Genomic DNA, 25,608 nt, shown 5'->3' on the forward strand with positions numbered 1-25,608 from the left:
CGCAACAGTTTGATCAGCGCGGCTACTTCCCTTTCTCCCTTTGAGCCTCCCCTTTGTCCCCTTCGAGTATGCTTCCTTTGTCACTTGTCTTCAGCAGCTGCACTAAGATGGAGCGACGCAGCATGAAGACGTATATAGAGCTGACATGGCTCAAGAAGAAGTCTCATCCCGTCCTCAATCCTCCTCAGCTTCATCCTCGTCTCCAGACCTGATCATCTTTGCCATACTACCCTCAACAGTCCTTGCTTCCATCACAATGCTTCAATCCAACACCGACGCTACCTCGTTCAAGCTCCAGCCAGCGCCTCGTCCCAAGTCCAAGAAGCGTCCTCAGAACCCACCCCCTGTCCTGACCTTGTCTCCCAATGCCTCCGCCTCAACCGACGGCGCAGACACCAAATCTCTTCGATCCTGCTTCGAAGACGAAGACGAGGCGATCACGCCCAAGGCTTCGTCCTTCCACATCTTTCTGGACGACAAGCACGATGTCTCTGACAGTGACGCCACCATCTCATCCCGCCGACTACGATCCTCCTCCACCTCCATCTCCTCCGCCACCTCCACCAAGTCCCTCAGCTCGGTCAACCGTCTCCTCTCCGCCCTGTCACCTACCACGCCCACGCGTCGACCGCAAAGCCTCACCTCTCCCTCGGCAACAGTCACCGTGATGCTGACGAACAAATCCCCCACGCCCTCATCCCCGCTCTTCCCACGCCGCACGCTCATGCGCAGCCTCTCGTCGACATGCGTCAACATCCGCTCACCCACGACGCCGCTCACCCCGTCCCCCGGAGCAACGCTTCGCAAGCGTATGGGATGGCGTGGCGCCCAGAGTGCGCAACTGGCAGACGAGACCGCCATCATCATGTCCCCCGGTAGCCCGCTCACTCCTCGTCGCGCCGACGCACTGCACACGCCGACGCAGGCGAGCATCTCGTCCATCCCCGAGAACGAGCCCTTGAGTGCGACGCTCAAGGCGCTCGGAGCCAAACGTCGGACGGAACGGTTCGCCTCCACCTGCGCACCTCTTCTTTCCCCCGACGGTGCCGACGTCAAAAGCCCCAATTCGGAGAAGTTCGAACTCATGACTGCAACGAGGAAGATCTTTCATCTGCCAACGTGGGTGAGGTTCGAGGCGAAACATCATGCGCGCACCCAGGCGGCCGAGGAGAATCGTCAAGCGGCAGCGGGGTTCGAGGAGTTGCGCAAGAAGATTTCGACCGAATCGATGATGGAGTATGTGGTGATGCGGGGGGAGGCGTTGCCCAAGACGAGTCAGTTGGGTGATAACGCGCCCGCCAGCCCCAATGGCGAGCTTCTCGCCGGGTTCGGGGTCGATACTCTCCATCCTTCGCGACCGAAAACTGAGGTGAAGGAGGAGGGGGAATGCGTGATCAGCGTCGTCCGTCGACCGACGATGGCGGCTCTGCGCGAAGGGCAAGCTTCTCAACCCACCAAAAAGGCCAGTGGCGGCGTGTTTGGCGCAGTTCGCTCCGCCTTGCCTGGCATACGTCCACAGCGTCGGATAAGAGACTCACGCCCCCCGAAACCGCTCCTTCTCGCCCCCGCTTCCCTTACCGATCCGGAACGACGCGATGGATGGGGTGGCATTTTGACCCGATCGAGCTGGTTCCCGAGCTTCCGACGTGGTCCTCTGGTCTCTCCGACGCCATCTGGAGCGATGCTTCTCCAGCCGCTTCCTCGTGGGAAGAGAGAAGATGACGAGTGGGAGGACATCGACGAGCCGGTTCTTCCAACGGATAACGAGCCTACTTCGTTTTTGGAGCTCAACGACGCACCTCGCTTCTTCAACCGTTCGCCCGCAACGACGGGCCCAAGGGGCTGGTTCCCCTTCTCCCGCTCTCCTCCAAAAGACTGGATCGGCGAAACGCGGCTCGACACCTGGCACACGCGTCCGCTCAAGCCAAGCCACGAAGAAGAAAGCGTTTCGAGCGAGATGATCACTCGCGGTGGGAGGAGCGTCGAGAACCGTCCTCTGGGGAAGAAGAAAGGTTTGCGGACAAGAATCGTTATGGCCGCCGTGATCGTCATGATCGTAGCCGCCGTCGTGGCTAATGTGGTGATCATTGCGCAGGCGAGGAAGGTGTCGCAGGGTCAAGGGGATAAGGGAAGGATGGCGTACGATCCGTTGGTGGGAAGGATCGGGCCTGGGTTCGTTCTGCCCCCAACAATGACGACGACGGTGCCCGATGCGAGGTCGTCCAGCGTAGCTAGGGCCGCTCAGCTTTCACAGCCCTAGAAGGGCCCCTCACTCTTTTTGGTTTCACTGTTGACCGTTCCTGTAATCGCTCCATACTATCACTCTCGTCAATCTTTTGATCTTGTTCTCACACTCTTCAGACTTTTGCGCTCGAGACTGTGACAATCGGCATTGCCTTGCGATCGATGCTCGAAGCTCTAACCCACGAGCCGCATGCTCACCTTGCCCCTCTTGGTATTCGCATCCTTCTCCACACCGATCTGCACCGTGCACTGGTCAAAGATGCCGAGCTTCAAATCCTTCTTGAGCCCACTGACCTTTTTCGGAATGTTCACCTCGTACCTCTCCTGATCCAGCTCCACCTCGTCCTTGAACGTGATGAGCCCTTCGAGACCGAACTGGTTGACGAATACCGCCAGGCCGTTCCTGAACACCCTGATGACGTATGCCTGCGCCTCCATCATCCCACCCTTGACACCCGCTGCGTTGCGCTCGGCAATACTCAATCCGACATAAAACTCGACACTCGCCCGTCCCGCTTGTTGCGCGCTCCTGTGTCGCTTGTTGACAACCTTCAGCACGTCATCCACAAAGTCCTTGCTGTGGAGGCTAGGGTGGAGAGGCTCGTAATTGATCGCCGCTGCCAGCTGTCGGTGCGCCAGCACATCGGCGTAGCGTCGAATGGGCGACGTAAAGTGCGTATACATGCCCGCAGCGAGACCGTAGTGGCTGAACGTGTCGCGGGCGACTGAGCCGGAGCAAAAGTACTCGGCGGAGAGCATGCAGCGCGTCGCCATGATGCGGACGAGCGTGTTGAACGTGCTGTCCTTCGGATCGACGCACGTGTCGAGCGAGGCGGCGAGCGAGCCGGAGGACGAAACGTCGAGCGTGAGGGATCGTCGTTTGTGCAAAATATCCTGCAGAGTTTCGAAGTTCGTTCGTGGAGGCGGAAGGTGACGACGCAGAACGGCGGTCATGGGGAACACCTCGTAGATGCGCTCTGCAACCGAGACGTTGGCGAGAAGCATAAACTCCTCGACGAGCGAGTTGGTCTCCCGCATCTCCTTCTGTTCGACATCGATGGGACCCGCGGACTCGGACGAATCGAGATGGATGCGCACCTCGGGCGAGGCGAGGTTGAGCGCGCCCGCGTCCATGCGCTTCTGCTTGAGCTTCTTGGCGAGCGAGTTGAGCAGTCGGATCGATTTGGTGATGTCGTCCGATTTGGTCTTGTCGTCCTTGCGCAGCTGCGCTTCCTCGTAGGTGAACGCGGCCTTGGAGGCGATGACGGACTTGTGGAATCGGACATTGACGATGTCGGCGTCCGGCGTCATCTCCCAGACGGCGCTGAAGGCGAGTCGCTCGACGTACGGTCGCAGCGAGCAGAGGTTGGTGCCGAGCAAGTGGGGAAGCATGTCGATTCGCTTGTCGACCAGGTAGACCGTGGTGCCACGACTGGCGGCCTCGGCATCCATCGGGTTGTCTGGACGGACAAAGTACGAGACGTCGGCGATGTGGACACCCGCTTCGATGTTGCCGTTGGGAAGCTGCTTGGCGTGCAGCGCATCGTCGATGTCTTGGCAGCCCGGAGGATCGATCGAGCAGATGGTCTCGTCGCGCATGTCGACCCTGTCACGCCAAGCGCGGTGGGTCATGTCTTTAGGAGGCACCACCCAGCTGTCGCCCTCGGCAGGCAGACAATCGAGAATGGCTTTGCTGAAGGGCCGATACGGCACATCATGCTCGAGCAGCAATGATTCTTGCTCTGCTTCCTTGCTCTCTGCTTGACCCAATGCGCGGACGAAGTGACCGTCAGGGTAGCGAGACGTAGGCCGCCATGCGTCGAGGGCGATGAGGATCTTCTGACCCATGAGGTCCTTTGCTTGGCGAGTGCGGATGCGGATACGGGGGAGCTTTCGGTCGACCGGCGTAGCAAAGACGGTCTGCGCTCCGAGACTGGACAGAGCAGAAGAGTTGACCGAATTGACGTCCACGTGTGCGACATACGACCTCCAGTTGCGTCGAACGATCCCCACCACCTTGCCAGTGGGCTGAGGCTCACCGCGAGAAGAGCGGGCGTTGGCTTCGGCGTCTGCGGCCTCTTTCTTGGCTAGCCGCGCTTCAATGTCGTCGTCTGCACCTCCTGCACCGTCATCGCCCTCGGCATCATCATCCTTCAGCGCTGCGTCCGCATCGATCACTTCTTCGGTCGCAGCCTTCCACTGCTCCTTCGGGAGCATTTGCACTGCTACAATGTCGCCGTCGACGGAACGATTCATCGCCTCACGACCGACAAGAAGGATGGGACGTGTGAGCTGACCAGATCGGACGGTAGCCTCGAGATAGTTGTATGGGTTGGCGTTGAAGAAGCCTTGAAGAAGCTGCCCAGACTTGATGCCAGCCGTGACCTGATTCTGTGGGAGATGCTCGGGATACAGAACGGCACGCTTCTCGCTGCCGCCGGAGCCGGAGACCATGGAGCGCGAAGAGAGGAGATCCAAAAGCTGGTCCGCGTTGTCTAGCCCTTCGATGTAGTCACGTACGGACATGGCGCGGATGTCGTCCTTCAGAGCACGCTGCACATTGTCCTGGTCATCGCTGATGAGGAGCACGTCGAGATTGGCCTTGGTCGATGAGCCTGGCCCCGTCGATGCTATCAGATGCGTTCTGTACCATTTGGCAGCTGTGCGGATGGCGCGATCATTTCGGTCGTTGGGCGACTCGTCGTCTTCTTGTAGCACTGCGGTCTCGCGGCCGAAATCGTTGTAGAAGACCCAGAACCTGCGATCCGGATCCGCGATCAGGTTCTTGAGACGGTTGAAGAGGGGCAGACTTCGATGCCTGACTTCGTCTGCGACAGTCTGCAATACGATGACATCGGTGAAACTTGGGTTCTCGATGAGATCCATCTGGTGGAGGAAAGCATTGGTGTCGAGAATGAGGTAGTGGTTGCGATCGACTTTGGTGTTTTTGAGTCCCTTAGGGTCGAGGAAGATCTTCTTCTGCGCGCTGCCGTCCTGAGCTTGCTTCTCGAGCCCTGTATGCAGATGCTGACAGCGCTGACATGCACGACTGCCGCAGGCGATGTCATCACGTAGATAGCGCTCGCCGAGGATCTTGAGGACTTTGCCGCGAGCTGTCTTGCGAAAGTACTTGCGCTGAGCCGACTCGAGTTCGACGCCAGCAAGCGGACGCTTCTGGATGCTGATCTCGACCATGACGATGGCTCAAGCGCGAAAAGGCTACTTGTGTAAGCCGGTTCCAACAGAGATGGTTCAGGGCCTGGTGATGGTTTCGAGACCGAGATGAAGGGGGTTGGCAGATAGCGTCTTCTTGATCATCATGTTGAAGATGCGCAGTCAAAAGTGGAGCTTTCGGAAAAAATTGAGAAGCCTCGAGGAAGCGCGGATCGGGTTGTCAACTATTCCCGATTTTGATTCGTCTCGATTCGCGTTCCTATCGGCATGGTTGATTTGCTCTCTGATCCTCAAGCATGCTTTGCTCATCATTGACAGCGTCGGAGTCAGAGCGTGAGAGCTCGGCAAGACACAAGATGTCTACGGTCAAAGAGCGCTCGAGACATCACAATTATTTGTCAAGATGCCACGCAGCACCGCGCATCGACTTGGGTGACGACGTCCTCCTTGCGGCGAAAGCTTTGAGCAGCGGCTATTGCCATGTGGCTCCGACGACCGAGCGGAACAATGAGATACGTGTGAGACAAGATCATGCAAGATCCATCCTTGCGAGAGCAAGATCATGACGGCGATGGAGCGTTGGGAAACGCAAAGCGGCAGCGGAGTTGAGATGTGCGTTTAGAAACAGGAGGAGGTTCGTTCGCTCGACAGCCAAGTGAGGTTGTGTGACACATCGTCGAGTCAGCAGTCTTGAAACATTCAAGCCAGCTCGAAGCCTCGGTGTCACTGGCATCGTCAGTCTGAGCCTCGACTCGGGTTCGTGCAGCAAATGACAGAACACTTTGGGATCCTTGAGCGTCTCACTCGTTGGATAGCAGCAGCGTTTAGGCAGCGGCCATGGACAACATGAAAGGACCTGATGGTAAGAGCTTTCTTCAATAAGCGCGCAGGAACACTGACCAGCGGATGCAGGACCAATAAACCGGCGCCCTCGCGGCTAGAAGACCGCCAAGAAGGTATGCCAGGACAGTTTGGTACGGATGGGTTTGGAACGGTGCAGCGGCTGCGACGTTTTGCCCCTGTCGGAGCTGGGCCTCGTGGCAAGAAGAGCCGTAAGCGAGACGTAAGTACCGCCCGATGAGCGCTTCGAGAGGTGACGAGAGGACGCAGACAAGCTTTGCGTCTGCCTCTGAGGCTGGTTCCGAAGCGTAGTGCAGGCGGCGAGATGCTTTATCCGGGCAAGGAAAGTTGATCAAAGGTCTTGGATCGGGGTATGGACCGCACTCCGCTCCAAACTCCGCGACCAAGGATTGAGCTGCAAATTTTGGATGGCTTCGACGCCTCGTGTTGCCGGATATAGGGTCTGAGTGCTGTAAAGATTGGGACAAGCTGAGTGCGATGTGGACAGTGAGAATGATGACATGCGTCTTGGATCGGATGACAGTCTGCGGAGAGCAAGGGAAGCCAGCCAGCAAGGCGACCCGGAAACGGGCTACCAGAGAGTGGACTCCCAGAGCATCGGAACAGGAAGGCGAGCAGAAGAGACCGGCGAATCTTCCCACAGAGGCCCCGACTCGAGTCAAGAAAAGCTCAACCACTCTCCTTCATTGAGCGTTGCACGTTTGTGAGCCGTCGTCGGGCGATCATCAGCTGAGACCGACCAGGAGGCCAGCGGTGGATCGGATCCACACTAAGTTAGCCATAGGCAAGCGAGGGCGAGCCGACCATCGGCATGGAAGGGTGCTTCCTGATTTGAATTGAAATTGGGAACAATGAGACATCAAAGGCAGCGAGCGCCACTTGCGACAGACAAGTCAGCTTTAGGGTCCCTTTTCAACCACCGAAGCGAAGGCGCCACAGAGAGCGACGCGAGAAATTCAAAATGGGCGTAAAGACGTGCATCAGAGTTAGTCTCGATTTTGGCCGACTCGCTTCGACAAGCGTTGAGCCAGCCTGTCACTCAATCAGTCACACGCTTTCTTTTTATGATACGCCGCGGGCGTGTGTGTGTGCGTGTGTTCCCGCGTTGGCAGCTGCTTGCTGATGGCTGACGATCAGCTACTTCCACCTCTCCCTCCTCCCTGCTTCCAGCTTGTAAACCATCACCACCGACGCCTCTTTGCAGGCAAACGTCACAGCACTACAACCGTAATCGTGTCCTTTGAATCACGTCTCGCGCGCCTGTTCATCGCGTCGTCGGCCGACGACCCACCTTCGTTTTCTCAAGTCGCGCCTTCACCTCACCCCTTTCCATACGCATTCTTGCTTCGAGCCCGCCGTAGCGCATCGGTCCCAAGCAGCTGGGCATCAATTACCACGAACGGTATCAGCCCGTGAATCTACTCCGAAGGGCTTCGAATCATCCGTTGCGATCGCTACAGCAAAGTACACAAGCCGCCTCGGATTCTGTCACCATGCTATTGGTGTGACCACCTCGCTCGCTTCTCAGAACGTTCATCCGCCTTAGTACTCGTCGACCTCTCTGCAACGTATCTGGCTCTGACAGCCATCTTCTTGGCCCGACAAATCGTACAGGCCGTGTCGGTGGGCTGGCGATCCAAAACAACATCTTCGACTTCATTTTTGGGCCACTCGCATTGGGGACCTCATTCTCGTACAAAGACGCCAACCCGGTCGCGACCCACTGCGATCTCCTTGCATCGAGTCAGCCAATTGTGCTCTCTTTTGTGCGTTGCGTGTTTCAAGCGCCCGGACAGCACCGCTCACTCCTCGAACGCCCACGCTCGATCCCCTTTCATTCCTCATCCGCTCCTGTTGCGCTAGTCACAGATTAACGCTCCCACCGTGGACTCATACGACAAATCAGCTTCACTCTCACTCAGGGCCCATATCATTGGCGCAAGAGAGCGGCCTTGATCTACCTCAGCGACCGGGCTTCCTCTGATAGCGCAGCAAGCGTGCGTCTCGCTCTCCTGGCCTCTTGACCTATCCGCGCCGTGCCTACAAAGATGGACCAGTACGACCTCAGCCCACCGCCTACCCCAGGGCCTAGCTCGTTCGCTCCACGACCCATGCACGCTAACAAGATCTCCAGGGCGCCGGCCCGCTCGCTCTCCCTTCGCATTCCCGAGGACGGCCAAGCGTTTGGCGGTCTCAGCCAACCCTCGCAATCCTCTGCACCTTCACTCGCCCTGCCGCTCGATTCCAGTTATGCCGGTCCCAGCACGCTTTCGCAGCCATCGCAGTCCAAACTGACACGCAAGCGTCCCTCGAAGCTCACCTTGGCACCGCCATCGGCCGGCGACGACTCTGGCCAGTCTTCACGGTCCATGCCGAATTCGCCCGTCGCCCTCTTGCGGTCTGAATCCACAGCAGAGCCAGTCGACGACATGGCACCGCCAGCATCTGCCATTTCGGAGGCGGTCAAGCATCTGTCAAGCACGCTTCGAGGCACGCCGCGCAGACGGCCGAGCATGCCTTTCAAGAGCACAGCACCAGCTCAGAGGTCGGCCTATCCTGAGCCAACGAGCGCTGCAAGTTCGCGCAGCAGACCACCAGAAGCTTTTCGAGATCCGTCCGAGCACATTCTCAGCGGCAAAGGAAGCACTTTGCAGCACGCACGCAGCGTCTACTCGCAAGGCCCCGTCGAGATCTTGCCTGGTCTGTTCCTCGGTGATGAGCACAACGCGCGTGACACACGCATGCTTTCTTCTCTTGGCATCACCACCATACTCAATGTCGCCAAGGAGACGGTTCTCGATTTTCAATCGGACCACGCGCCGACGCCAGTCTACGCAAGCACGCCACACACGCCTTGGTCAAGCGCTGCTAGAGCCATCGGTCGTTCCGATGCTGACTCAGGTTCGGTCGGCAGCGCCCGAGCTCCGTACGGTGCTCGGCACGCCTCGGCCACGATCAGTGCAGTGCCGCAGACACCCAGCACGTATTTCACACCACCAACCACCGCGTCGGTCTCGACGTTCGCAGGTCACGGCGCCGCCTCCTCGCCGCGCGACGCAATCAGTGCTTCGGTGCTGCGCAACACGTCTTCTACACCCAATTTGCTTGCGCAGTTCATCGACGCTGAGGCCGCCACCACCTCAGAACCAGCCTCTCTGCACGACACTCAGGCAGAGTCCTCTTCGACTGCACAGGTCAACACGCTCACAGCAGAGGATGTGCTGCAGTATCGCTCGCTGCGACGTACCAGCGATTCGTCGTCGGATGATGCTTTCGGCACCGCCTCATCGCCGTCATCCTCTCATGCCCCAAGCACCTGCACCTCGGCCACCACCGAGCTCACACCGCCCGCGCTCATGACCCTCAAGTCTGGCGAGTACGCGGATCCTCGTGTCAATGCTTCGTTGAGCGGATCTGCCAGCCAACAGCCCTCACCTAACTACAGCTTTGATGACGATTCACGAGACTCGTCGCAGAGTTGGATCACCCACGTCGAGCTGCCATCGAATGCGACCGCAACCACAATACCCGCCAATGCACAACACGGTCGATCGCGCGAGATGCGCTACATCAAGTTGCCATGGACGCACGACGAGACCGACCTCGCTTCCGGCCACGGTGGCTTTGCCCATGGCTGCGCATTGATTGCAGAGGCGCTCGGCATCGACAGTCGCTACTGGTACGCCGCCAAGATTGCTGCCGACGCGGATGCATGCTCGGCTCTGCAAGATGATGCAAGCTTGGATCAGGTTCAAACGAATCCATCGCCGGGCAAGGTCCTGGTGCATTGCCAGTGCGGTGTCAGTCGCAGCGCCACTTTGGTCATCGCCTTTGTCATGCAGGCCGCCGCCATGCGATACGGTTTTGAAGCGGCCCGTACCCTGCTCGGTATGCACGACTGCTACAACATGGTCAAGGAAAAGTCGTCGAGCATTTCTCCCAACATTTCACTTATCTATCAGCTGGTTGAGTGGGAGCGCTACCTGTCGAATGCTGCTGGTCGACTGCGAGACATGCTAGGCCTGAGTCATGGCAATGTCGCTGGAGCATCAGGCACTGACCCGGCCAGCAACGGATCTTCAAGTCTGGCAGCGGCAGGGTGGTCGACCGAGCCTATGGACGAAGCCATGTGGAGCAAGATGCGCTTGGAGGAGGAAGAGAAGGAAGCGGCAGAAGAGGCTAGGCGACGAGAAGAGCGTCTCAACGAAGCAGTGAGGCTAGCAGCCGAGCGAAAGGCGGCGCAGGATCAAGCCGAAGGACGCGACTCTGATAACAACCTCGGCGGCGACGCCGGTGTCGGATCGCTGATGCAGCGAAGGAGGAAAAAGGCAGCGCCTGCGCTGCAGTTGCAGCCGCCTGCTGCTCCTACTCCTACGGCAGGTGCACTAATGCCCAGCCCTGGGCTGAACCGTCGTCGCCCACCAGCGTTGCGACTCGGCTCTGGAAGCAAAGCCGATGTTGAAGGATCAAAGCCGCGAGCCGATGCTGATGGCGATGTCATGATGAACGAGCTCGATCCTCCTCAGACGCCTCTGCGTTCCTCGGCAGCAGACTCCGACATTGTCAGCACGCCTACCGCTCGAACGACGGCAGCATCGTTTGGGCCTGATTCGGCCAGCTCGACGCTGCGGACTCCGGTCGCCTGGTCTTCGTCCTCTGCCATGCCCACTGTTGCGCCGGAGTTCATGAAGCCCAAACAGCCTTTGTCGTCATCATTTGACCTTGCCGCCTCGGCAATGGCGAGCGGCCATTTGAGCGCAGGAAGGCCGCCACCGACGACATTGCTCTCACCAGCATCGCCAGCCATGGCCACCTCCCGGTCCGCCGAGAATCACGCGAACCGATTCAGCTTCGGTGGTGCTCCGATGAGCGGCAGCCTCTCCGCGCGCCTCGACACGGCCGATAAGCGATCCCGACCGGGCTCGATGCAAGGCGCCATGTCCTCGTCGTCCTCCTCAACCGCCCTGTTCGGCGTCACCGCGCTGTCCCGGGAAGAGCGCAAGAAGCAGCATCGCCGAACCTTCTCCTCCGACTGGCCCGCTTTGCAGGCCAATCTCGGGTCGCAAAGGAGGGGCAGCAAGGTCGGAAGCTCGCTTGCTTCGCCGGCTATAGCCGGAACGGAGACAGCTGCACATGAACACGGCTATGCCGATATGGACGTCTAGGTAGGACTATACATATATGTCAGCAACAATCTTTTATCTCCTCAAGTATCTCGTCGTTACTGCCAACAACATCAACGCCGCTGCCCTCGTCATCAGCTATCTCGAGACGGCACAATCGTCCACAGAGCACGCTGACATGGATGTCTAGCCCGAAAGACTGCACATCGTCTTCCAACATTATATTTTATCCCAACTGAAGAGGTGTGATCCTGAACGAACTCTGATCAGGGAACAGTGACTTGAAAGCAAGCGAGCGAGCGTGAAGAGGACAACAACGTTTCACCGCCGTAGGGCCGTGTGCATCCCCACGAGGGTCACTGGCTCGAGCGTTGGCATCAGCCAGCGTGCTCGCGAAACTTCCGGCGTGTCTCTGCCTCTTCGGGCTGTGCCAGATGCTCTGCCATGCCGTTGCTGGCGCATGCTGGCACCGTGATCTACGGCGCAATACCGCGTCTCAAATTGATCAGTGGTCACTCATCCTTCACAGTCGGTCAGTCACGCAACTCGTAATCACCCTCAATCAACTTGATTGCACTCATTCACGCAGCAAGAACAGCACGTCCTCCGCCTCCCACCGCCGCCTGATCATCAATGAACGTCCCTCTCGCAGCAATCTCTTCCTCCTCCACCTCAGCTCTCAGCGCCTTGGGCGACGCCGGTGGCGTAAAAATGGCATCCACGTCCTGACCCAGCTCCTCCACCAGTGCATGCTCCAAGGCCGCCGTGCACTCACGCTTGACCACCGCATGCTCGGCTTGGAGCGTCTCGAGGTGTCCCCACAGGCGTGCGTTAATCGAACGGGCATAGTTGAGTTTCGCCTTCTCGACGAGGTACCGATTGCGGGCGAGGCGGATGGCGGATTGCGCAGCCTCCATCGAGTCGTCTTCGGCATCATCGGCAGCGTCGAAGCGCGACGAGCGACGGCGGTTGCTGCCGCCGTTGGCGGCGGACGAGGCGCGCGTGCTTAGACGCGTGCGTCGAAGATCGGAGACGTCTGGGAGTGAGTCGCCCGAGTCGCTGTCGTAGTCGTTGGCACGCGCCCGCTTGGCACCTGCACTGGTCGAGGCGATGCCGTTGACGGCGTCTTCCGATTCAACAGCGCCGTTGCGTGGTCGTGAGGCGGGCTCGCGCAGCTTGCGATCGCGCTCACGGTCCCGCATGTCCTTGGACCACGTGCGCAGTGCGCGACCGAGGATGGCTTCGCTGCGTTTGGTTTCCTCGGAATCGCTGTCTGCGGGGAGGCGGTCTTGAATGCCAAGCTCCTCCGCCGACATGGTGTACAAATTCGCGTCCGCTCCGGCACCCTTTGCCAATCCGAACTCGGCGCCTTCATCTCCAGCCAATTCGAGCAGCTCATCACCGAGCGTATCACCCGTTGCGCCAGCCCCTGCCTTGGCAGGCGCCACAGACTCGTCTGCCAGCACAGACACATCCTCGACGCCGTCCTCCTGCGCCGCTGAAGAGGCCGCCGCCTTCCTTGACCCCGCAGTGATGATGTTGTGCTGCACGCGCATGTGCTTGCTCAACGCATCCGACCTGGTGAAGCTCTTGTCGCATTCAGGTCTGGGACACGTGAACGGCTTTTCTCCCGTATGACTTCGAAGATGGCTGAGCAGCGCAAAGCGCGATGTCTGAGGTTTGCCTTTGCGAATGCATCCCGTCCATTCGCACATGTACTTGCTCTTGTGGATGCCGATATGTTCGTGGTGCAGGTGGTCGATGAAGGGTTGTAGACTAGTGAAGGTTTCGCCGCAGTCGTTCCATTGGCAAGTTACTTCGGCGTCGTTGCTGGCTGAGGCAGGTTCTCGAACGGACTCGTCGGCGAGCTCGTCGCCTTCTGGGGAGGCGGAGCGGAGTCGTGCATCGTTGAGGGTTTGCGCACCATCTTCGCCCTCGGAGCCGGATGTAGAGATGTCGGAGAGTGAAGGTGAAGGAGCACGTTGTGCTTGCTGTATGACGATGCTGGCAGCGTTGGGTTGCTTTGAGCGCATACCCGGTGGTGGTTTATGCGGTGAAGAGGGTGGATTGGATATCCTGCTTCCGGCTAGTGAGGAGGCAGGCGATGGAGAGCGTTCAGGAGCAGCAGAGGAGCCATGACGACGTGATGATGTCGCTGCCGCTGATGAAGAACCGGGCGCTCCGCCGTCGACGACCTTCTTGCGAGGCATTGTTGCAGGTGTACCGGCTCGTCGTGTGGAGACCGGCTGTGAGAAGTGCTGTTGGTAATGCGCAGCGACGACGTGGGATCAATGATCAAAAGTTGTTAAGCGCGCAGGCATCGATGTGGCTGAGTCGTGTGTAGGTGTGACGGTCGAGGGGTGTGACCGACGAGCGATCTGTCAGCCAGGTGCACGCGCCTCTTGAGCGTGCTGGATAGAAAGTTGTAGGATCGGCTTGATACTCGACTTCCGAGATTTGGCTCGCGTTGCTCGTTTGCGCAAGAAGAAACTCACCGCCAACGCTCACTCTCTCGCAACATCCGCAATTGGACCAAAATTCCCAAGCCACAGTCACACTGCGAGGAGCAAAGCCCAAAACTTCGGCCTTGTCCCCCGCACAGCGCACGAGCCGCACTTTGCCATTGAGCCTTTTCTTCTCTCCTTCACAACGTACTTCTTAGACACCAGCTAGACAGAGCGCGCTCTCCTTCTCTCGCAGACGGACCCGATCGTACCTCTCGTCAGGCAAGAATCAGGCAAGCATCCGAACGCGCAAGACTTCTCGGACAGGTCGCTCAGTCTTCACCTCGGCACGCTCCGGGAGCGCCCAGGCTTGCATCCTTGCGACTCAGTCACGACTTTCGTTAGCTCGCGTCACTCTCAGCTGCAGCCACATAGCACCATGTCGGACCCTTCCGCATCCTCCTCGTCATCGCCGCAATGGTCAAGTGACCGCTTCTTCCAGACGCAGGCACCTCCACCCAACCTCTCCGAGCTCGCATCGGCAGCGTCCGAGTTTGTCCAGCGTCACATCCAGGAAGGTCGCAAAGTAGTCCTCGTCACATCTGGCGGCACCACCGTCCCTCTCGAGAAGAACGTCGTTCGCTTCCTGGACAACTTCTCAGCCGGCACGCGCGGCGCCACTTCCGCCGAATACTTCCTCTCCGCTGGCTACGCCGTCATCTTCATGTCGCGCCAGCATTCGCTTGCGCCCTACACGCGACATTACAGTCACACCACCAACCCCTTCCTCGACCTTCTGGCGGATCCGGCTACGCACGTGCACACCGACTCGCCCGCCTCGGCCTCGGGCGAGGACAACATCACCGTCCTCAAGCAGCACGTTGCGCATCTGCGCCCCATCCTCTCCGCCTACCACCACGCGCGCACCTCCGGTCTTTTGCACACCGTACCATTCGTGACGGTCAATGACTACCTCTGGCTGCTCCGCGAGATGTCGCGTGTCATGCAGCCACTGGGTAGGTATGGCATGTACTACCTCGCCGCGGCGGTCAGCGACTTTTTCATCCCCTCGACGAGTGTCCCGGAACACAAGATTCAGTCTGGGAAAGGGTCACTGGTGATCGAGATGGACCAGGTGCCCAAGGTGTTGAAGCCGATGGTGGAGCAGTGGGTGCCAGAAGGCTACTTGGTCAGCTTCAAGCTCGAGACGGACCCGAAGCTGTTGATCCCCAAGGCGGTGGGTGCGCTACAAAGGTACGGACATCAATTGGTCATCGGCAATGATCTGAATAGGCGCAAGTTCGAGGTTGTCTTTGTGGAGAGGAAGGCGCATAACCCAGTGCATTCATCAGAGCAAGAGGCTGGGCCAAAGAGACCGGCAAAAGACATCTCGGTGGACGACCAGCAATTCACAGCTACCTGGATGCGGCTGGTCGACTCGGACTCGTCTCAAGAGAGCAACTCGATAGAAGGTGGCGGTAAGGGAGGCGAGAAGGAGCTAGAAGAGGACATCATTCGCGAGTTGTGTAGGAGACACGATCAGTGGATCGCAAAGTCGACGTCGGCTGCTTCTTCTAGAATCTGAGCTGAGGGGCAAGCCCGTTCAATGGACATGCATGTCACCTGCCATTCGGACGACAGCGATGATGTGGAAGTCTGCCATTGAGGGATTGTGGTCGGATCCACTTCGCTCCGAGGCAGGAGGGAGACAGATTTGAGGGTTGGCGGCGAGGCCGAAGCGCTCGCAAGAGCGCTAGCGAGGAAGCTGTCAGCACTCAAATCTGTCTCCCTTCTGCCTCGGGATCTCCGGTCTTTCTGCATGCCTTTCATATCAGATGCAGCGCTTCATGCATGGCGACCTTGCATGCACCAGTTCCCGCAATTCATTCCGGTCAGTCGTCACGCATATGAAGAAAACAAGACAAAGCACGTCAGGTATTGCATATCCAGTCCGAAGGGGAGGGTCCGACAGTCTCTTGTACTGTAGGAACCATTCTCTGGTCCGTCTACCAGTTCTTAGCGTACACCCAAGCCTTCTTGTAAACGGGAGCGTTGTGAATCTCGGCCTTGGCACGCTCCTCGTCGGCCTTCCAGATCAACTCGTCCTGCTCGTCGAACTCCCTGACGTCGGTCAGCAGATCCACCTCGGTGGGCGCGAGGATCTTGGTCTTGTGCCACAGCTTCCATCCGATCAAAATCATGAAGAAGATGGGCAGACCAATGTAGTTGGTCACGAACGTGCGCCAGTTGAACGTGAACAGGAACGCGTTCCAGCCCTTGAACAGGACGACGATCGAGGTGAAGACGACGGCAAAGTACGACGCATACGGCTGCAGAGGCGCCTGCCAAGGGAGCGACTCTCGCGCCATGCCCTGCGCCTTCATCGCCTTCATGAAGCGAATGTGCGAGATGAGGATGCAGATCCAAGTGAGACCACCGAACATGGTCACCGACGCAACGAGGTACGAGAAGGTCTGAGGACCGCCCGAGGCAAGGTTGATGAAAGCAAGGCCGCAGAAGAGCGCAGTCACCGAGAGAGCGACGTAAGGAACACCGCGCTTGTCGACACGGCGGAAGATTCGGGGTGCCTTGCCGTCAATCGCAAGACCGTAGAGCGTTCGTGCGGCGATGTACTGGTCCGAGTTGGCGGCGGAAATGCAGAAAATAAGGATAGCTGCGTTGATAATGTCCGGGAGAACGCGGATCCTAGCTCGAACGATTGCGACCACGAAGGGAGAGGCAGCAGCCGACGTTCCACGTCGGTTAGCAGCCAGAAGCTCGGGAGCGTTGGACGGAACCACCATGCCGATAAGAAGAGCCCCGATGATATAGAAAAATGCGATACGGAAGAAGGTCTTCTTGATGGCCGAGGGAACCGACTTGCGTGGGTTGGCGGCCTCTCCTACGGTGACTCCTACGATCTCAGTGCCAGTGTAGGCAAAGAGGGCTGTGACAGTCGTGCTCCACCATCCGAGGAACATGCCTTTAGATCCGGTGGTTCGAGGGTAGGAACGGAAGGCGAGGCCGTCTTGGAAGTTGCGGAATCCGATGCGGTCTCCAGTAGGGGAGCCACCAAGGTCGATGACAAGCAAAAGAACGATCAAGCCGGTCATGGTGATGATTTTGACCAGCGAAAGCCAGAACTCGACTTCACCGAACCACTTGGGACCTCCGAAGTTAAGAGCGATGATGAGAACGGTGACGATGGCGATCCAGATACCGCCAGAGAGGTTCTGGCCTTGCGTCCAAAACGAAATGACAAGCGCAGCAGCATTAATGTTGTTGGCGGTCACGACCTGTAGAGCATGGAAGGATAGGGTCAGACGTCAAGACGTGGTGTAGGAGGGGGAGAAGATAGAGGAGAAGAGGAGGAGATTCGAGAAAAGAGGAGGTTTGAGTATGAGTCAGTGGCAATTCGAGACAAGCCCACATCTCTTGTTTGACGGGATATGAAGTCATCCCCGAATTAGGCCTCGATGGCAACGAGTGGGCGGCATGTACGCGTGCGTCATTGAGTGCATGTCACGCGACACGGTCCGACTTAGCGAGGTCTCGTCCTTCGCTGTCACGCCAACGAGGGCCAACGTGGACGGGAAGAGGCATCGAAAGAGTGACAAGGGCACGATGCATCGCAATGTAGGTTGTACTTACAAGGTACTTGAAGAGGTAGTTGTATCCAGTAGCGACACCAAACTCGTCGCTAACGAATCGAGTAGCGTGTCCAGCGAAACCACGGGGATGAGGCATGTAGGTCGACATCTCACCGAGCGCAGACATGACGGCGGCACAGCAGAAACCCATGACGGTATACGAGATGAGAATCGAGCCTGGGCCACCGTTGGCCAGACCAGTTCCGGTACCGATGATGAGACCCGTGCCGAGTGCACCGCCGATAGCAATCATCGAGATCTGACGACCCTTGAGGGCACGGTGGAGCTGGCGCTCCTCGGGATTCTGCTCCTCCTGGAAAGGCGTGGTTTTAGCAACGCCATCGTTGTCGTAGCCCTTGACCTCGCTCCCTGAGGAGCTGGCCTTTTCCTGGGTATAGGGGGACTGGTTGTGGGCGGGGTCGACGGACGCCATCTTGCTCGAATGTCCGGGGGAGGATGTGGTCAAGAAGCAACCTCGAAGCAACGCTATCAAGACATCTTCTTAAGGGCAGGCCCAAGCATTTTTGTCGAGATACAAAAAAACGCTTCCAAGGTCGCGTGCTCTAAGCGAGAGGCACAGCGATTGCGTGCGCGACAACCAGACCTCTCATCTCGCTTTCATCCTGCCTTCTCTCAGCAAACACCACGACGACGGGTATGAGCGTGGGGCCGATAAGGATTGCGCGCGGCTGTGGGAACGTTTTCTCTTCCGACGTCGATGGTTGACTTTCTCCCACACACTGCCTTGCAGACAACCCGAAAGACAACTGATAAGCGGAACAGCCGCTAAGGCTCACTGTGCTGTACTCTTGCTCGCCAAGTTCAGGTCTTGCATGAGGGGCCAAGAGTGCGTTCCTAGACCAGTAGACAGCACTCGTCGGATGCCTCCCGAAGCGGAAAAGGTCACATGGGAAACGCAGAACACGAGAAGGACGCCGGATTTTTTTTCTCTCTCTTTTTTTTCATTGTCCGCGCTTGACATGCAGGCACTTGGCCAGTGTCGGACGACGAAAGATGTCATTCCGCGAAAAAATCTCCTTAATTGGCTTTGCCAAGACAAACTGGTAACGCATGTCCGTTGCAACGACCGTCGGATGTAGCGGTCACGCTGTGTCTTGCCGCTTTCGAGGAGGCGTTCATCGTCATCGTTGCGGGTCGCTTCCGTCTATCTTCCCCGCAAGCAGTGATAGCTAGCCTCAGCCTCAGCAACGAGACGAAAGCAGATCATAGAATCATATATCGTGCTCAGGCACGCCATGTGGTCCTTCGTGCTACGCCGGTCAATTCGCCGCAAACCCTCTTTTCCTCTGGTCCGAAAAAGTTTGAGCTCGTGACCGCGACAGGCTCACAGGGATCTGCATAAAAACTTAGCGGTGCAAGATAGAAAAGTTTTCTTGGCAATGGACCGCGCTTGCAGCGGCTCAACTGGGGCCCTCCAATCGCCTCGCGCTCGTTCGTCTGTCACGAGGCGGTCCACCATGCTCATTGGTCCTGGTGCAACAATATCGGCTTTGCAAACGTTACCGATGCGTGATTGGTTCGGGTTGCTGCATCCACGGACGTGCCTGCACATGACCCTGCACCGAGTGCCTTCATAGATCACTCATCTCGTATGCTCATGCCTTGGAACAACTTTGTTCTTCCCCACACATCGGACGCATGGAGCATGTCGGAAGCCTATGATACATACGCCTATCACGCTCGACACCGGGCAGATTGAGCAGCTTTTTCGGCTTTGAGAAGCTTCACTTTCTTCCAACGGATCGCCCGCGGGTCACATGGCTTGACATCGGAGACATCCGATGCTTCGGAACCCACGATGTTCCGAAGGCTTCCGCCAGATCGATCGCCGGCCTCAAACGCATACTTTCACCGTCGACTACGACACGCAGTAACGCAGAAGCATTGCTTCGGAGAAATTAGAGCAAGACACAATCGAACCTCGATTGACGACTGGGGATACAGACAAGTATAAAGATACAGCGCAAGGTGTTAGGTATAAGGGTCTTAAAGACGGAGAAAGTAGGCGATCGGAGCCGGCAAAGGGGATATATGTTATAGGTGTACAGATCGGGTAACAGAGTCCGTGTCAAGCTGGAGAGGCTCAGGCGTGTCTAGGATCGAAGCGGTATCGGTTGGCTTTGGTGGGCGTGCCTCTGGCTGCGTAGCCGAGGTAGGCGCTGGCCGCACCCGGGAACCTGCCCGTCGACGGCGGCTGTGGGCTAGGCGAGACGTTCACAAAGTCGGCATAGTGGAATGTCGTATCTCCTCCAGGAGCACCGGGAGCGTTAGGCGGGGTGGAGGGCATGAAGCTGCCACTGTCAAACTGCCTCGACGACAGGTATGTCGATGGCGGGGTGCGGGGTGAGCGTGCACCAGCGCCCGAGGAACGACGCTGCAGCATGTACTCTTCGGCGTTGGCGGCGGCTTTCGAGGGCGAAGGCGTGGCAGACGAGAGCGTGTGCGCGTCGAAGCCCAGCCCGACCATCTCGCCGACACTCTCGCGGACGTGCTTCCGTGCAGAGGGCGGCGGGGTGAGCGGGGTGCACGACGACGAGAGGTTGGTGTGCCTCGGACCGAGGCCGAGACCGTGGATGCCGCCGGCGCTGCTCTGCATTCGGCTGCGTCGACCGCTCGAATGCTCGACACCGCTGCTGTTGAATGGGTCCCACAGAGATGTCTGCGCAGGCGTCGAGAGGATGCCGTTGGTGCCCACGGTCTCCGTGTCGGCGCTGAAACGCTTGATCGACGATGGCGACGGCGACGATGCGAGGAAGAGAAGGTAGTCCGCTGCAGCCCGATCCTCCCCTTCCTCAGCCTCAGCTTGCTCCTCATCGGCGGCCTTCCTACTGTCCTCCTCGTGCAGCTCGGCGGGCAGGACGCTCCACGAAACGTTGCGCTTGTGCCTCTTGCTGCTGTGCGGCTGCGCAAACGTGCTGTTGCGACGAACGGAGGGACTGGCGAAGCCGATGCCGAGACCTGCCTGGTGCTGCGAAGGCGGCGGCGTGTGGGGTCGGTCGCTGCTGGAGCTCGAGTCGGAGCCACTGCTGGCGTTGCGTGCTTCTGCCAGTGCAGCGAGGGTGTTGGCGACACGGTCTCGCTCTGCTTGATCCTGCTCCCCGCCGAAGGGCTGTGGTTGCACTGCAAAGACATGGCGGCCGGATGCATGGCGCGAGCGGGGCGTGCGTGGTGCTGTGAGACCCAGATCTTGAGCAAGGGAGGAAGCCGGATGACCGTTGGGCAGGAAGCCGCCGCTGCTCTGCATCCTCGATCGTCTCGGCGTGTTGAGCAGCGGGTTGTTGGAGGGCGCATTATGACTGGCCTCACGACGACGTTTCGATGGCGATCCAGTGGGCAGGGCAAATGGCTCGCCGGCAGCCAGCTTGGTCTCGTGCGCAACCATGGCTGGCGTGGGGTTGTTGTGCCAGTCAAAGTGGCCGTTCTTCCTCTCCGGCGATCCAAGCTGCGGTGAAGACGCGGCCTTGTCTAGCAGCGATCTGGTCGAGTTGGAGTTGGTGTCGGAGTTGGACGGGGTGGAGGTGGAGGGACGCTTGGATGGAGTCGAGGCAGAGGCAAACGACGTCGCCCTCGACAGCCCTTTGGACGACGACGACGACGAGGAGGAAGGTGTAGAGCGGAAGTCGGTGCCAAAGATATCCATGTAGATCGATCTGGTGGAGCGTGTAGAGGACTGCGAGGAAGACGGCAGTGATTCGCCTTGGGACAACGCTGGTGTGCTCGCTGGCGAAGAGCTGGGTTGCGACTGTTCTGTTGGCTGATTGTTGGTGACGAGGCTCGGTGCGAGCGGCTGCACCAGTGAAGCGGTGGATGTGAGGTCGGAGAGCGAGGACTTGCCCAGCCCATTGAGTGCCTTGAACGAGGCAAGTTGGAGGCGAGCGCGCAAGGCGTGTGCGTACATCTCGACTTCATGCTGCCTTGGCCTCGGGCTGCTGCTTGCGCTCACGGATGTCGCCATTGTGCTATGAGGCGAGGAGGCGGTCTAGTTTAGATCTATGATATAGAGAGGCGTGTGATGTATGGAAGAGATGGTGCCACCGAGTGGGTACGTAGGACAACCCTCTATCTTGAGCCTGGATTTGGCAATCAGATAAACAGGCCTGGCGTGTGACCCTGGCTGACGTGGATGGATGAACGAATGGATGCTGAGTCGAATCGCGCGTGAAGGTGACTGTAGGAAAGGAAGACGGAGGGATGCGATGATGACGAGGACGGTGGTGATGGTGGAGGTGATGATAGCGAGGGAGCATGTGCCAAAAGTAAAGTGCGGAACGCGGATGATACCCAAAATGTTTGGCGAATGATTGACCCTTTTTGGACTCCTCCTGGATGGCCAGCAGCTCCAGTGCTGTTGAGGGTTGTGGGAACAGCGCGATGCGGAAGGATGCTCGCTGTGCTGCGCTTCGCTGTGCAGCAACTCTGTTCCTTGTGCATCCCGAACAGAGGAGAATGAAAAGCCAAAGAGAAAAAAATCTTGCCGAGTGCACTTTGGGAGAGAGTTCTAAATTTCATCTCTTCTGCGATCCACACCTTGTGTGTCACTGTCCCAGAGTCCCGTCGCTGAAAGCAGCGTGGTGACGCGTCTCGCTTCATTTCGTTCCTCGACGTGTAAATGACTACACTGGCCAAGTGCCGTAACGAGACGCGTTGAACCACTTAACGCGTCGCGTCACGACTGAGCAGTCAACTCCTTTTCATTTCGCTTGCGTCTCAGCTGGGCTTCTGGGTCACCAGATCGCCCAGCCAGCCGAAACTCAAACAAACAGAGACACTCTGCGCTTTGAGCCTCCGCTTACGCCTGCCGAACGACGATCGATCTGCGCGTCGCCCATCCTTGCACAGAGTCCATTCTTCCCTCCTTCTTCGCTGCCGCTTCCTCATCTGCGGCCTCCGCTAAGATGCTCAGGCGAGGAGGACAATGGTGGGCAGCCACCGCGATCTTGCTCTTGTCTCGCATCGCTGATTCGATTCAAGAATTGCCTCGGTCATCGTCGGAGCGTGGGAAATACACCCGATTGGGTATCATTGATTTGCACAGGTGTATGAAGTACAACTAAAAGTACAATGGGATCGGATCGTGTTGCAGGCGTTGCTGCTATGCGTGTGGGAGATGCTGACAGCTTCATCGAGCAGAGCGTAAAGGGAGAGGGATGTGCATCTCCTGACTGTCCACCACCGACAGACTCAATTTTGTCCGATTGAGGGGGCATGCGCTGCTTGCTGTGGCACTCAAGGCCACCATTCGTCCTCGTTCATATACTGGTCCTGGTCCGTGTTGTTGGCTCTGTCCATCCACGAATCGTCTCCGGACTCGTCCTCTCCATTTGGCCCTCGACCATGATCGCGGTATGCTCCCCTCGTCGAGCCCTGTCCTGCTGAACCGTCCTCGTTGCCATTGCGCCTGCTCCCGTTTGCACCTGTGTCGAGGTACGATGCCGGCAGCGATGTCCGTCTCTCAGCCGAAGCTGCTGAGTGTCCAGGTCGTTGGCCGTTGACGAGTCGAGGGTCGCTTGGAGTCGGGATCGCCTCGGTTCGAGGCCGTTTGCCAGGTCGTCGAATCTGCTCGTCCTCCGGCGTCGCGTCAACGCGTGCAATAGCCGCTGCGAAGGGACCCGTACGGCTAGGCGTGGCCGTGGAGGGCGAAGCATAACTCGTGAAGCCTCCTGGTCGGCTGCTCGTGCTGGCTGCGCCTGCATTTGCATGGAGGTGGTGATTGCCGCCGCGAGGCGCGTGGGCTGGTGCGCCGTTACTTTGCGCGGGACGAGTCGGTACCGATGGCTCGCTCTCGTCGTCGCTGTCCAGCGTCAGATCAATTACGTCACCCGCACCTACAGCAGGCGAGTTGCGGGCACTCGTGCTGGTGCTGCTGCTGAGGAGCTCGATCCTTTCGTGTCGCGGTGCTGCGGCCGCTGCTGGCCGAGCTCCTGCGTGTGCGGAGATTGAGACGCCGGTTGATCCAACGGACTGCGCTGACCTGGGAATTGGACCGTTGGGCGCTGATCCTGCAGTCGGAGGAGGTGAAGGACTGTCCAGCAGGACAATCTCTGGAGATGCCTTCTTCGTCCCGTTCTGCTTTCCTGCTGCGCCCGCGCCGGGCTTGATATCCTCCGAATCGCGGCAGAGCAATCGATCCTCGAGCGGGGTGCCTTCTGCAGATGGCTGCTGCTCGTTCGCCGCTCCGTTCGAGCTGATCTTCCCGTCCAAGGTCCTCCAAGATCCATCCGGCTCGACGATGACAGAGTCCTGGTCCTGCGGCACCTTCTTGAGAATGTCGTCGACGTAGCCGTCCATCAAGAGCTCCTCCGGCTTGATGATCTTGTGACAGCTCGGACAAGCCCACGATGGTGACTGCTCGTTCATCGAAAAGAAGCTTTCGGCGTCAAAGCACTCCACGTGCGAGCAGTGAATGGAGCGGCACGGTGTGTTGATGCGCATGTAGCTGAGCGGGCACTTGAGGCTCATCGTGGCCGCTCCCGTCTGAATGTCGTCATCCTCGGCCTCCTTGCGCATCCTGGACAGCACGTCTTCCTTGCTCCGCAGCTGCTTGGATCGCAGACGCCCAACAAGGGTCTCCACGCTCGTGACCTCGCAGATCGCAGCGACGAGCACATATTTCTTGGGAGCATTGGTGTATGTGAGGTCGATGCGGTTCGGTCGTGCCTCCCGTAGGACGAGCGCGTTGTCCTTGTTCAGATTCGGCGGTGGCACTCGACCGATGTGCTTCTTGCTGCCACGGAGGTTGATGGAGAGCGTGGTATTGTTGACCCGCGCTTCGCAGGTCAGCGGGAACTCGATGGTTGCTGGATTGCGTCCTGAGAGCGATGCTGCGTGGGCCTCCGTCGTAGTGCAAAAGAGTTTGAGTTGATACTTTGGCGTGCTGAGTTGCTGGACCTGTTCCGCATTGAGAGAGACAAAGATGGGCACGTTCTTGCGATCGGCCTGCGTAGGTGCTTCGGGGCACTGCACAACGCTGGAGACGAATTGCTTGATCTCGTAGAATGGTGAGGGACGGAAGTTGATGCGCGCGGAGCCTGCCGCACCCACAGGTCGGGATGTGGAAGCAACTGACGGTACGGGAGCTATAGGTGAGTACGAAGAGGAAGCAAGACCTGATGGTCGGTTGGCTGGCGTTCCACCTAAAACTTGCGGATGTGCCGAGTACGCACCAGGGGCACTGAGCCCGCCATACGTACCTGCACTTGAGCTCGCACTGTGAGGTTGGGGTTGCGGAAGAATGCGAAAGTGTCAGTCAATCGTTCGGCGAACAGTAGAGACATTGCGCAAACCGCGGGGATGCTAAAGACGTACCCGTTCCTGTATGCGGGTGGTGCGATGGGCGGACTTTTGTATCTGTAGATCAGAGTGCGGAATCTCTGATATCCCCGGATGTCACCTTGGCTCTTGCGATCGCCGAGCGCCTTCGCAAGGCGGTTAAGAAGGTCTGGCTTATTGCCCGAGACGATCAGACGGCCGCAGGTGGCCTCAGGCTCGTTGTTAAGATCCTTGATTAGCGCCTTTGCTTGCGCGAGAGTCAACGAGCGAATGGAGTCAAGGAGTATAGCATGGTCGGCAAAGCCGCTCGAAGCGACGTCGGCGGCCATTGCTCGTTACGGAGCATCAATGGTTGGTATCTTGAGCGGGAGGGTGTAGTCGGGACAGGTGGAGGTGATGGGGGTGATGCCGAGTATGCGGATTGGATCGACTGTCACCCTCTGTGGGGCGGGGATGATGATCGCTTAGAAGAAGGTCGGCAGCATGTATTGAAGCATGCTATGGTGGCGTTGATGGTGAGAAGGGGGAAGAAGCGGAAGCGGGTGTACAGGATGAGGAGAAGAAGATGATTGCGAAAGCTCAGCTCAGTTAGAGTTGAGCTACACCCGATTCACTCAAATCCATCTCCTCAAGTCACGCCAGCCAGGGTTGTGTGATAAGTTAGCGGAAGAATCGAGACTGCACCTCAGTTCGCGACGCTCGAGTACGGAAGACGGACATCTGTGCTCGGCGTCGCCACCGAGAAATTCTCAAAATTTCAAGGCAGAGCTCTCCACATGATCCCGATCCGCACACAAAGCTTTGTAGCGGATCGACGTTGAC

General features: G+C 58.3%; 8 protein-coding genes across 8 annotated transcripts; 3 read left to right on the forward strand and 5 right to left on the reverse strand.

Annotated features, from left to right (window-relative positions):
* Positions 1-256: 256 nt before the first annotated feature.
* On the forward strand, positions 257-2,260 carry PSEUBRA_003661 (uncharacterized protein; the record flags this gene model as incomplete). The annotated part of the gene is made up of 1 exon (XM_059465122.1): positions 257-2,260. One exon carries the CDS (start codon positions 257-259, stop codon positions 2,258-2,260), a length of 2,004 nt encoding a protein of 667 aa, XP_059320596.1.
* Positions 2,261-2,418: 158 nt separating this feature from the next.
* PSEUBRA_003662 (PIN domain protein) lies at positions 2,419-5,439 on the reverse strand (the record flags this gene model as incomplete). The annotated part of the gene is made up of 1 exon (XM_016436751.1): positions 2,419-5,439. The coding sequence occupies one exon, from the start codon at positions 5,437-5,439 to the stop codon at positions 2,419-2,421; it is 3,021 nt and encodes a 1,006-aa protein (XP_016291857.1).
* A 2,888-nt stretch (positions 5,440-8,327) lies between these two features.
* On the forward strand, positions 8,328-11,444 carry PSEUBRA_003663 (Dual specificity phosphatase, catalytic domain protein; the record flags this gene model as incomplete). Its single annotated transcript, XM_016436750.2, has 1 exon — positions 8,328-11,444. One exon carries the CDS (start codon positions 8,328-8,330, stop codon positions 11,442-11,444), a length of 3,117 nt encoding a protein of 1,038 aa, XP_016291858.2.
* Positions 11,445-11,983: 539 nt separating this feature from the next.
* On the reverse strand, positions 11,984-13,612 carry PSEUBRA_003664 (Zinc finger C2H2-type/integrase DNA-binding domain protein; the record flags this gene model as incomplete). Its single annotated transcript, XM_016436757.2, has 1 exon — positions 11,984-13,612. One exon carries the CDS (start codon positions 13,610-13,612, stop codon positions 11,984-11,986), a length of 1,629 nt encoding a protein of 542 aa, XP_016291859.2.
* A 673-nt stretch (positions 13,613-14,285) lies between these two features.
* On the forward strand, positions 14,286-15,431 carry PSEUBRA_003665 (DNA/pantothenate metabolism flavoprotein, C-terminal; the record flags this gene model as incomplete). Its single annotated transcript, XM_016436743.1, has 1 exon — positions 14,286-15,431. The coding sequence occupies one exon, from the start codon at positions 14,286-14,288 to the stop codon at positions 15,429-15,431; it is 1,146 nt and encodes a 381-aa protein (XP_016291860.1).
* Positions 15,432-15,852: 421 nt separating this feature from the next.
* On the reverse strand, positions 15,853-17,929 carry PSEUBRA_003666 (Amino acid permease/ SLC12A domain protein; the record flags this gene model as incomplete). The annotated part of the gene is made up of 2 exons (XM_016436756.1): positions 15,853-17,142; positions 17,498-17,929. 2 exons carry the CDS (start codon positions 17,927-17,929, stop codon positions 15,853-15,855), a joined length of 1,722 nt encoding a protein of 573 aa, XP_016291861.1.
* Positions 17,930-19,600: 1,671 nt separating this feature from the next.
* On the reverse strand, positions 19,601-21,472 carry PSEUBRA_003667 (Transcription factor Nrm1/Whi5; the record flags this gene model as incomplete). Its single annotated transcript, XM_016436753.2, has 1 exon — positions 19,601-21,472. The coding sequence occupies one exon, from the start codon at positions 21,470-21,472 to the stop codon at positions 19,601-19,603; it is 1,872 nt and encodes a 623-aa protein (XP_016291862.2).
* A 1,271-nt stretch (positions 21,473-22,743) lies between these two features.
* On the reverse strand, positions 22,744-25,115 carry PSEUBRA_003668 (Zinc finger, MIZ-type; the record flags this gene model as incomplete). The annotated part of the gene is made up of 2 exons (XM_016436754.1): positions 22,744-24,724; positions 24,823-25,115. 2 exons carry the CDS (start codon positions 25,113-25,115, stop codon positions 22,744-22,746), a joined length of 2,274 nt encoding a protein of 757 aa, XP_016291863.1.
* Between the last annotated feature and the right edge of the window lie 493 nt (positions 25,116-25,608).

Source organism: Kalmanozyma brasiliensis (assembly GCF_000497045.1).
Source record: "Kalmanozyma brasiliensis GHG001 unplaced genomic scaffold PSEUBRA_SCAF24, whole genome shotgun sequence".
Classification (NCBI taxonomy): Eukaryota; Fungi; Basidiomycota; class Ustilaginomycetes; order Ustilaginales; genus Kalmanozyma; species Kalmanozyma brasiliensis.